Below are 12,785 nucleotides of genomic sequence, written 5' to 3' on the forward strand. Positions count from 1 at the left end.
TCTTCTTCCCTGTTTTCATCAGCTATGCTACCGACTTCAGCCATGACAACATTTTTCACCGTATCACCATTAAAAGAGTCATCAATCCCAAACTCCACTGCAGCAACAAAAGATATGTGGTAAGGTTTTCATTATTCAAATGATATATTCTACAGAACAGACTACAAAATTAATTGATAACCTAAGAAGCCCAGATACATAGTGTGATATAGATACAACACTAATACGGGAATTTTTTGTAAATCAAGATATGACATGGCCAAGATACGCTAACACACATACACACACACATATCGGAGTATATAAGTCAACACACACACACACACACACGTGTTTGTGTGTGTACATGTGTGCGCGTGCGGGGCAATACAATTACAAAAAAGATAGATGTGAACATAAAAAGCAGGCATAGTCAGATACATTAATATAGCCGCAAAAATGGAGTATATAAGTCAACACACACGTGTTTGTGTGTGTACATGTGTGCGCGTGCGCGCAATACAATTACAAAAAAGATAGATGTGAATATAAAAAGCAGGCATAGTCAGATACATTAATATAGCCGCAAAAATGGAGTAAGAACATCAGAAATAATTATAAAAATAAGAACACGGGAAAGCAGAAAATGAGACAATAAAAAGAAAGAAGCAAGTGCAGCAAATATATGTAAGGAAGCACAAATCAAAATGGTAAAAAATTATGTTATAAAGTCACTATCAATGACAAGTCTGTATCTTTAGTTGGTAAGACTTATTGAAGATGTATCGGAGATTTTTTTTTTTTTTTTAAACTACTAGATACTTGTTGGGTACGTATCAAGAAGTATTGGATATGTGTTGGACACCGATAGTTTTAATATATATGTGAAAATGACAAAAGGGGACGAATTACTAGGTTTCACAACCTCCATGGTTTAAAATAAGTCATCTAAGTATATAAAATAGATACAAGTAACTCTTTTAATGGAATCACTGCCTCCAAGGTGAGCATGGCATTACAAGTTATTCTTCTAATGGAATCCATAAGCAGCCGTTATCTGATTGCAATTTGGCCTGTATCGTGGCGCTACAGCCGCTGCTCAAAACCGTAACACAATGGGATTCTGTGTAGCCCCTAGGGGAAGCTATTGACTATGTAGATATTGAAATAAAATAAAATAAAATAAAATAAAATGAGAGAGAGAGAGAAGAGAGAGAGAGAGAGAGAGAGAGAGAGAGAGAGAGAGAGAGAGAGAGAGAGAGTTTCAACAAATAAAGCCCTAATCCCAAAATTCATTTGATTTTAAATTTAAAGAAAAAAGTTTTCTACCATAAGAGACTACAATGAGTACAGCATGGTTTGCAAAATAGCTTTAAAAAGGAAACAGTGACAATAGAATTCACAACACAGCAACCAAAGGAAAATACACTCCAAATAAAAAACAAAATAAAGCCTTTGAACCACCAATTATTTGTCAAATACAATCTTGCCAACAACCAAAATGGATTACCGCATGGAATAAATAAAACAGTACCCAAATTCAGGAAGCGTAGAATACAATAACAAAACAAGCTACTATGAAGACATTTAGAAATTGGAAGAACTTATATAGAGCTTATCTAGACTTATCTCAAAACACATACACTTGTATATAAATCTTTGAAAGGGCTTAACAAAAGTAGCTTATGATTTCTCTTAAGCAATATGCATGCAATTTTTGTTCCAGCAAGGGTCACTCTGGACAACTTATTGTCTTATTCATAACTGTAAAAAGAAAAACCCACAGAGCCCACCCATTTATCAGGATTTGTATTTTTTTTTTATCAATCTAACACGCTTAGTCTAATAACAATATTAAAAAACCAATTATATGTTGATAATATAAACAAATTGCAGATTTGGATGAACAAAGGGTTAGGGTTTTCAGATCAAAAATTGGGTTTCAGCTTTATGCTCGCTGCTCAATTATGTCTCAAAATCATAACATACAACAAATTGAGAGAAATGAAGAATTAGGGTTTCAGAAAACATTCGGAGATTGTCAATTTCAAGGCTAAAGTAAAGTTTTTAAAGAAATACGAGACTTACCAATGGAGATGATGACGATGACGGCGAAAGGTAGCTCCGACGCGGTGGCTTTGTTTGAAGGAGCTTCAGTTTGAAAGGGAAAAGTGGAAGAAATGAAAGTTAGTGAGGGCAGAGGAAGGGGAAAAGGCGAAAGGTGAAGAAGAGAGAATGTTCGAAACTGGAATGTAGGGTTTGTGTGGTGATCGGAGTTAGGTTTAAGAAAGAGAATGATAGAAGAAAAATGGAGTGAGTGTTGATGATGTGTGAACGCGCGTCTATAGGGAGAAGACGGAAGGAAAAGAAACGATTTTATTATGTTCTATGTTTTTTAAGACCTTCGTCCACCATTTAGAAATAAATTTGGCTTAAGATTATTTAGATTTCTCTAATTTCTCGATAGTGATTTACACCTCACATTTATCTTGTGTATGTTTGGTCGTGTGTTGGACCATAAAGTTGAGTTCAACGTTTTAAAGTTAATCTGGACTGGATCTACTAACATCGATTTTTGTATGTTTGGTCCATACATGTACAACTATTTTGTGAATTTTGAGCCATTTGCGAAAACATCTTTCAATGTTTTTGTGTAAAGATAAAAGACGATGAATAAAATCTCATACGAACAAGCACATACACAATAAGTTACACAAAATTAGATTATCTTCTGTTATATATATTAGCGAGGTGATTTAGGATTATTTCTTAGTTCGAATTCACCCATACAAGTTATTTTATTATATCCTTTTATTTATATAAGTGGCTTTCTCTCAAAAAAATCAGGATTTTCTTCATGCTTTACCAATGATTTTGTCGTATGAGTGCGATGTTAGTTTGTTCGTCGTCGTAATATGACGTTTTTCATTTTTTCATTTTAGTGCAATGTTCATATATGCAAATGACTCTTTTTGTTTGTATCATATTTTGAGTAAGGAATCTATGGAAGCTACCATCAAATTCAGCAACTTATGGGCCTTACAGAAGACTTATCAACACATTGTTGAATTGATCATGTCAGATAGCACATGTAGTTGATATGAGCAACACCAACAAATATTATTTTTTTAGATATATGACATTAAAGACTGTGGATCTTCCAGTATTCTTGACCATTAGTCGATGAAAGATATTAGTTTAACCGTTAAGATTAAGATTTTTGTTTGGTAATTTTTTATTGACTTTTACAAGTTTTATATATATCGTTAAAGTGTTTTTTATTTTATTGACACTAGACTTGATTATACTATTTTTGTTTTAGTATGAATGAAAATTATTTTTCTGTAATTTTTTTAAAGAATGGTTTTTAAAACTTGAAGGAATCTCTTTTTTAATTTATTATACCTAATAGTGTAATTTTTTTTAAATACATGACAATTAAATTTTTACTTTTTTCATAATCTAATTATTAAAAATATTGGGCCATTGTTCATAAAAAAATATTGGGCCTTTGTAATTTAAAGTTCATAACCTCTTTTCTCTCCCTAAATTATTTTAAACGGTTATCAGATTATGTATAGATGAGTTAATACAGTATTTTACACTATCAACGTTTATTTTTGACATGGTTGGTGATTCACCAATGACTCAACGGTAAAAAAAATGTTTTATCTAATTAGTCTTGGAATCACATTTCATTACTAGATTGAAGTATTTTCACCGTAAAAAAATTATAGAATATTGAAAAATGTCAGAATTGTGGGGGTTGGGCGATTATCGCACTTACAATATATAAAAAATGTCCATTTCTTCTTCACTTCTCTACGAATCAAGAAACCATGGCAACTCCTTCGCTGTACCGCATTCTTCGAAGAGCTTCCACTATTATCAATTCCTCCTTTTCGCTCTCTCCCAGGTATTTTCTCATTCCTCTCCATTCTCCATTCTGCATTCTTTATACTTTATTTATAATTCTAAAATTCGATTACCTAAATTGAACACTTATTTAATTTGTACGTGTTCTAGGTCAGTTGGTAGAACTCAAATATATTCTATTTGTTCTTCTCCATTGAGGCACTGTGTGACTATTGGGAATCAAGGTTTTTGGTGCGGTAAGGGTTTGAGAGAGTTGAGTTATGGGACGGTTAATCTTGTCATAAGGGGAGGGAAGACAAAGTTTGAGACTAATGAGGTTGACCCTCCTAAGAAAGATAAGTGGAAGACTAAGAAGAGGTTGAAGTTGCAGAGGAAGAGAGACAAGGAGAAGAGGAAAGCGGCTAATAGAAGGGATCCTCGTCGACTTGGTGTTAAAGGGAAAAAGAAGAAGCAGAAGTTTGCTAATCCAGAAGAGAGAATCAAGTTCAAGATTGCAAATGTAAGCGCTATTATTTGATTCTCTGTTCTTTGTTTAGAATAATCACCATTATAGCGAATATTTATGATTATTGTATTCAGCCTATTAGTCACACTCACACCCATTAGGTTTAGAATAATCTATTTAAACGGATTAGTGTTTGTATCCTACTACAAACTTTGAAATGTATCAGAAATATTTTCACGTGATATATGATCTCGGTTATAATGAAGATTGGCATGGTTTTAATGAAGATTGTGTATTTCTGGCGTGTAGGAGTCTATTAAATTTATCATAAGTAATCACGAGATTCATGAAATGCTTATTTGCCTAGACATTCTACTATAATTTTGCATGACTCTGATTTGTAACACCAGGCCAGAGTCAAAGAAGCATTGCTCATTGAAAGGCTCAAACGATATGAAGTTGCTAAAGCTCAGGGTCCCGATGTTAAACCTGATGGCTTGACAGGGGAGGAACGGTTTTATCTAAAGAAAATGGCTCAGAAGAGTTCTAATTATCTCCAAGTTGGCAGAAGAGGGTTATTTGGGGGTGTTATTCTGAATATGCATATGCATTGGAAGAAACATGAGACTGTTAAGGTCATATGCAAGCCATGTAAACCTGGTCAAGTACATGAGTATGCACAGGAACTTGCCAGATTAAGTGGCGGTATTCCAATTCACATCACAGGAGATGACACTATAATATTTTATCGCGGAAAGAATTACATACAGCCTGAGGTTATGTCACCAGTAGATACATTATCCAAGAAAAAGGTGTGTTTGTTTCTGTGCTTTTCTAATATGAAATTCATCATTAGTTTAGTTTTTTTATCATCATTTTAAAAAAGATTTATAAATGAAACTCATTTTTTGGATATTTCACCTTAACTCTCCATTGCAAGCTGGAAAGGAATCTTATTATGCAAATATTTTGTAGAATGTAGTGTAAGTTGAAAAAATATTTTTCTCTCCTCTAATGTTGATAAGAACCAGCATTGCATATTTTCATTATAAGCTCTTGCGCACAAATTATTTATTTGCTTATTATATTGAACACGTGTGATTGCACTAATACATACTTATTTTTATTAAAGCACTAATACATATTTACCATTCATTGGAAATTACTTTCTAATGACAATGTTAGGATATAGAAATAGGGATAATTAGGAATTTGTTAGTAGTTGTATTCCTAGGTTGTTAGTAGTTGTATAGTGTAACTGCTTTGGTGTTTATGTTATTAGTTAGTTACCTTGGAACTAATCCCTATCCTAATGTATTGGAAGTCTTTAAATAGAGGCTTCCACCCCTTTAGAAATGATCTTTTATTAAATTTAGAAATTGAGTGTTGTATACCATTGTAGGAGCATATCCGCTCTTGTGTATCACTTTCTTTGGAGTAATTCTCTCCTATTATTTCTTATCATTTTTCTAAATATTAGTGCCCTTCCTCTAAATCCTTGGAATCAAATTATTGGGTTCCTAACAATTGGTTCGACCTGCCGGATCTCGAGGGAGTGCCAATTTTCATGGAAATGTAGGATTGGTGGGCCAAGAAGTTGGAGCTGCCCAACTTTTCAGGGAGTGATCTGTTGGTTGGGTTGCAAGAGCTGAAAGATTCGATAGAGTGCAGTGGGCGTTCATGAGCTTGGATGCTTCAATACTGTTTTGGTTTCATTGTTGGGATCAAGAAAACCTAAATCCAACTTGGGAATCTTTTTCCACATATTTGTTCTGTAGATTTGGAAGGCGAAACAATGGTTGTAAGGTAGAGGAAGACAAAACCCACAAACAAATTCTTGGTGAAATGGTAAAACAAGAAGAGAAGGGTAAATGCGAGGATGACGAAACCAGTTCTTGGTCTCAAAAGATTCTGATCAGCAATGTGTCTTTGTTGAAACCATCAAATCAAGAATCATGTGTGATGCCAAATGATCCAAACACCTCTGCTGCAACCGTCGGTCGTCGATCAGCTTGTGGAGAGCTCTGGCCACACTGCATTGCTGGAGTTAGTCGAGCCACCACCTCCGCCAGAACCGCCCTATGTCGATCACTTCGAGGTGGAGAAGAAGGAGAAATGGGTCAGCAAACATCGCAAACTGGTGCAAGAATTTCCAGAGAACATAATTGTAATATTCATTTTACGGCAATATACTGGTTGATTTCTATCACATTGTTCCTCTTTCTTATCTTGTCCTTGTTTATCGTCTATTTTTCTTTTTGGCGGAGCTTTCCCTCGTTAAGCCATACTTGACGCAGCAAATGTTGTCTTCGATTCAAACTTTGTCTCTTTGTTCCTCACACTCAAAATTGTGGCTGAAAAGCTTCTCGAACATTTGCCTTCCGCCACCACCTTTGGTCTGTCCAATTCTGCGTTTAAGAAATCCGACACAACCAGATTGGCAGACTGCCAATCCGTTTGATGCGTTGGTTCGAGAGTCCGACGAAGAAGAGAGAAACAAGCAAAATGGGCCTCGTCAATGTTAGGTCCAATTTTAGACTTAATGGGCCTGGGCCAATCTGATTATAGCCTTCTGGTACAGGAAACAAGGGAACTTGGATAATCTAATTAGAGGCCATACTTTGTTGGGTTTAACCCAAGGCACATAGGGTCCAATTCAGAACTCAGCGGGTTTGCAGCTATGGCAGGAAAGTGCAGAAAAATGGTATATGAAACTGCCTGAAGTTGAAGTTGAGTCATCAAGTCCTCAACAATAGGATCCTGGCGGAAATTTTTAATTTTTAACCATTGAACAAAAAGAATTTAGTATATATCAACCTTGAAGATAAGGTTGTTTTGAAGAGGGTGTATTGTTAGGGTATAAATATTGGGATAATTAGAAGTTTGTTAGTAGTTGTGTTTCTAGGTTGTTAGTAGCTGTATAGGTGTAACTGCTTTGGTGTTTCTGTTTTTAGTTAGTTACCTTGAACCTAATCCCTATCCTAATGTATTGGAAGTCTTTAAATAGCGGCTTCCACCACTTTAAAAATGATCTTTTATAAAATCTAGAAATTGAGTGGTGTAAACCATTGTAAGAGCGTATCCACTCTTGTGTATCATTTTCTTTGGAGAGATTCTCTCATATTATTTCTCATCTTTTTTCTAAATATTAATGCCCTTACTCTAAATTCTTTGAATCAAATTCTTGGAACACACAAGCATTTACCCCTTAAATTCAGGCCATTTAGAAACAATTGATTGATTGACCATTGAATCATTCTCAGTACCTTGACCTGTTTAGATAAAGAATTTAATTATACTTATGTATAAAGTTATTTCTATAACAAATGATAAAATAAAGTCAAATTGCTTTCATATACGCTATAAGCTGTTTTATAAGCTATCTATGGGAGCTTATGGAAATAAACTGAAAACAACTCATGGACATGTCATAACTTTAGTTGCTTTCACAAACTCCCCCAAACAATATATTTGGTGCTTAAATCGATAGATAAACTCAAATAAGTCAATTCAAACATAGTTTAAAGCTTATTCTTGAGCCATTATTTGGTTCATTTTCCCTTTTTTGGAGATTCTTTTTAATCTTCTCTTTTTTATTTCTCTTGGTTCAGTGAAGTATCATTTCTTTTAGGAGAGACATGCTTTGTCAATAACGTGAGTTTGTTGTTGGTATAAAACTGAGATTAGTCAAATAACTTTTTTTTGAATTCTTATTTTTTTCCCTTCATTCAGGCACTTGAAAAATCCAAGTATGAGCAATCACTTGAGTCAGTGAGGCGCTTCATTGCTATTGCGGAGAAAGAATTGGAGCTATATCACAGACACGTTGCACTTTATGGTGACCCCAGCAACCGCAGTCCCTTGTCTATACTCGACGAGCCAAGTGAAAGCTCCAGGGAAAAGAGGAATAATCATGATGGAAAGAACCTGGATTTGAGTAGTTATTATCTTTCAGAGACAGAAGCAGGTTCCACAGAAATGGAGCTATCAGAATCTGAAGATAACTTAGAGAATGGGAACTCGTCGATGAATGAATCAGATTCTGATGAAGACAACATGTTAGGTTCTGATGATGATCAAGAAAGAGAAGTAAATTTTACTAAACATATCCACAATTTTAAGAATCAATATTTGTTATCTGAACAAATTCCCGTCATTAGAGATTAAAGATTAATTATATAATATTGTTGACAGTTGCCTTTGCATTGAGTATACCAAATAGTACATAAAAAATGTCTTGAAGGAAATTGACATATAGTTTATAGAAGAGGAATTTGTGTCTTTTAGAAAGTAGATGCAACTTACCTAACCCTTGTTAATTGTTTCTTACTTTCTTTTCTCTCTTTCTGATGAGATGGTGTGGGTGAAACATGATGAGGCCATGCATGACCCGTGTTTGTTTGCTTTGGATCTAATTCTAATCTTAGGGACCCCATCAACACCTTAAAGTAGAAGAGTAAAACATCAAAATGATTCGAATTTCAAATGCAAGCAGTGATCTATATTATAATGGATTTGGTGAATGAATGATAATGATGTATCAGCTGATGATTTCATAACATATTTACTTAAAATGATACCAAAAGCATTAAAAGTATCGCTTGTAGAAGGTTGCTCCACTATATAGTTATAGATAGATAGCAAATTGTCCATTTCAATAATAATGGCATATGAGAAATGAAGCACCAACTTAAATTAAGATACACAATAAAATTTAAGAAAATAGAAGTGTTTTGAATATAATTCACGTGCCAGTGTTCTAGGAATATCAGACACCGGTGTTGGATGCTTAAAACGTATCTTTCATGTAAAGTGCTGGTATTACATTGTCCACATTTAGTACTATTATAATATCCTGACTATTGGTTCAACTCATCCTTTAATTTTGTAAGTTATTATTGTTGTAATGGTGAAGTTGTGACTTGTCACTGATAAATTATACTCTTATATTCCGCATTCACCGGCCTTGACCCACTCCACCGCACGTCGCACCTAGCAAATATGTATTTCCAAACGGGGGCAAGAGCTTGAACAAAACTTTTTAAATTTAAATTTTTAAAATTTTAAATTGAGAAGTTGCACAAGTTTGAGATAATTAGAGCTACGAGTATAATATGTCGATTTAGTTCGTTATTTTGACGAGGAAAAAAAATCCGATCTCCAATTTGGATTAATTTTTACTATTTTTTTATAAATTTCAAGTTCAGTTATAATAAAAAATATATTGATTTAGTTCAGTTTAATCATGTTGATTTTTTTAAAAAAATTAAAATGCTTGTTTTATAAAATTCAAGTTTTTCCAATAGCTGAATTTTTTATTGAAGAATTACAATAATAAAAATATTATATAAATAATTAAAAAATATCACATTTTTTTAAAATATTACTAATATAGTATGAAATAAATTCATTTAGATATGGATCGTTGATTTTAAATGACAATCATACCATAATTAATATAGATTGAATTTGTTTGATTAAATTAAATTTGGACTAAAACACACAAAAAATAAAAAATTAATTGATTTCAATAAAAAATTTAAATATTTTAAATTATTGATTTGATTTTTATATCTTAAATCAAAAAATATAATATACTTTTTTATTAAAACTTTTTTTATAATTTTTTTTTAAGATTAAAAGAAATTGTTGGAACATTACGATAATTATGATCACCCTAAAGTTATAATAAAGTTTTTGACGAAAATAAACTATTTCATTTAATCGATAATAAAACATTAAGGTTGGATTGTAGGAAAATAACCAAGTATTAGTTATATTTATATAAGTGACCACCCTTATAATTAAATTAAGAATAACTCGCATTAATTCGATTTTTCATACCAAAAGCTTAAGATTTCTCGACAATTCTCTGTAAAAAAATATATCAATAAAATTCTCTACAATTACCCACTAATTGATTTTACATTTTAATTTCTATGTTTAATAAAATTAGGACTATTTCTTTTTTTGTTGAAAGAATAGATAAAAATTGATGAATGTTTATCCGCACTCTTTAATTTTGTCTCCTCTGAAATCATTACCCAAAATTAAAATTTAATAATATATTTTATACTGTAGAAAACTAAAATTCAATGAAAACTGAAATTGAGAAATTAGATTAGCATTCACTATAAAAGTTCAGATCTTTGGATCCATCAATAGTGATGGGTGAGTGAGACTAGGGTGGTTGTTAGGATATTCAGTAACAAAAGTGCACCTTTTCTTCAAAGGCACGTCAATTAATTTTTTCCCATATTTAAGTTGCTTTTGCAATTCCAAAATTTGGTGGAACGCAAAACTCAATTCGTTAAATTGATTTTAATTAGATTATTACTTCAATTGTAAAAAGAAAATAGTTGTTAAGGAAATATTTTTGATCGATGTTAAAATTTTATATAACTTTTAAATATTAATCTATTCCAAAACATATTTATGTTAGAATTTACTTTTCAATTAAGTTTATGGTTAGATACATGGTAATAACAGAATTATTGTTTTTCAATACATCTCAAAAATTAGAGTTTTTGCTTAAACTTAAATTTAGACTGTGATTTTGGTAAAATCCAAACAAACACTAGTTCTTTTGAAACTTTTGTTTTACTTTTTAAATTTAATTTTGCCTCTCTCCTCTCTATTATTTGTACTTCCTCATCATTTAGAGAGATGATTTATGGTAATTTTTTAGTCTAGAATTACTCATTCAATTTATTTTTATTAAAATAAGTGGCTTACTACATTTTTTTTTTCGTTTTGTTTTGTGATTTCGTAGTTTATTTGCGATATTATGTTGTACGTCGTCTTAATGTATCGTTTTTGTTTTTCGTATCATCACAATGTTTTAATTTATTTCAAGTTGTGTATTATTGAAATGTCTAAGAATGATTCGTTTAGTCGATACTTTATTATTTTGCGTAAGATATTTATGAAGACTATCACCAAATTCAACGTTGTTTCAGCCTTACAAATGATTTGTCAACATGTGGTTGAATCAACCATATTAGAAACCACTAATAGTCGATATATGTAAACACCAACAAATATTTTTTTTCGAAGAAAGATAAAAATAAAGAATATGAATCTTGTTTTATTCTTGATCGTTGACTACAAATAAATAAAATTAGTTTGGTTGTTAGAATTAAATTTTTAGTTGCTTAATTTCTCATTGACTTGTACAATATTTACCAAGTTTTTATTTATTTATTTTACTTTTTACTTTCTTGTTGATTTTAAAATATGGATGGGAAATATTTCAATCTATAATCAATTTAATTGTACTATTTTCATGTTAATATTTGAATAAAATTTATTTTCCGTAAAAAATAAATAAATGTAATTTGAGTTTGAGTTGTGATTTTTAAAAATATTTATATTTAAATTAAAATACATTTTTTACTCTTCAAATTTTATAATTCAACGATTTTAGCTCATTTATTTTAAAAATAACAATTTTTTACATTTAACTTTATATTCAGGTATGCATATGCAAAAGTTGTTGTAATGTCTAATCATTACCAAATAACTTTATTTTGGATATACAAACTTATAAAGATAAAGTATCTATTACAAGCTAGAGATTTAATATGATCAAACAAAGATATAAACTAGAGTAAGTGGCATCTACTTGTAACAATGGGGCATTCTCCCCACCCACCCACCCACAAAGTATTTATTCATTTTGACATGATAAATATTTTTGTTTTTAACCATGAAAAAAGTAAGTATGTTGCTTCCACTCTTTTAATCTATTTATCCCTACTCACCATATAGTAATTCTACTATAAAAGCTCATAATATCTTGTGTAATTGTTCAAGCTCGTTCTTAAAAATATAAGGTGACCAACTTGGTCCTTAAAAAATATAAATATCAATTTCATCATAAAAAAATTCAAATGTAATAAAAATAAATCTCTTATAAAAATTAAAATACTCTACAAAAAATTATCTTAAAAAGAATTGATATGATAAATATTTTAGATTTTTTAGGATTAAATTAAAATATTATCGTTCAAACAACGAATAAAATATATATTTTTCTAAAGACAAATATGAATTTTATTCTAACATTTTTCTTATATATATAAAAATATTTAACTAGTATCTTATCACCACTTAATATAATTTATGGATCGGCTATTGATTAGAGTGAGTATGTAGATCATATTATGCAAATTTATGCTCTCTTAGCAAAAATTAGTTAATAAGTGATAAGTTAGTTGATAACTTATAGTTTGCGGCTGATAGTTACATTTTATGACTGATGGTTGCTAAATTAATTGAAATAATTGATAATATTGATAGTTTAATTAATTTAAAAATATAAAATCACATAAAAGAAGATTTTCAATTACAAATAAATTATATATCAATTAACATTTAAATATTTTAAAATTAGCAATTTGAAATTTATTTTTGCATTAATCTATATTTTATTTATTTTAACTTATTTATTTTAAAATATCAATTATTTTAAATTTAAGTTATT

General features: G+C 31.0%; 2 protein-coding genes across 2 annotated transcripts in view; one reads left to right on the forward strand and one right to left on the reverse strand.

The window, feature by feature from the left end:
- LOC101498876 (putative protein FAR1-RELATED SEQUENCE 10) overlaps positions 1 to 2,497 on the reverse strand; it is a 4,358-nt gene extending 1,861 nt beyond the window's left edge. Inside the window, exons 1-2 of the mRNA XM_027335967.2 lie at positions 2,068 to 2,497; positions 1 to 97 (exon numbers count right to left, since the gene is read on the reverse strand). The exon at positions 1 to 97 is cut by the window's left edge and continues 506 nt beyond it. Coding sequence (XP_027191768.2) covers positions 1 to 19 — 19 coding nt within the window. The 5' untranslated portion in view covers positions 20 to 97; positions 2,068 to 2,497. The remainder of the gene's footprint in view (positions 98 to 2,067) is intronic.
- Positions 2,498 to 3,701: 1,204 nt separating this feature from the next.
- LOC101498437 (uncharacterized) lies at positions 3,702 to 8,505 on the forward strand. Its single transcript, XM_004507282.4, has 4 exons — positions 3,702 to 3,895; positions 4,006 to 4,354; positions 4,711 to 5,112; positions 8,033 to 8,505. The coding sequence occupies exons 1-4, from the start codon at positions 3,819 to 3,821 to the stop codon at positions 8,465 to 8,467; spliced, it is 1,263 nt and encodes a 420-aa protein (XP_004507339.1). The 5' UTR covers positions 3,702 to 3,818; the 3' UTR covers positions 8,468 to 8,505.
- Positions 8,506 to 12,785: the final 4,280 nt, after the last annotated feature.

This window comes from Cicer arietinum, chromosome 6, assembly GCF_000331145.2.
Source record: "Cicer arietinum cultivar CDC Frontier isolate Library 1 chromosome 6, Cicar.CDCFrontier_v2.0, whole genome shotgun sequence".
Lineage (NCBI taxonomy): Eukaryota > Viridiplantae > Streptophyta > Magnoliopsida > Fabales > Fabaceae > Cicer > Cicer arietinum.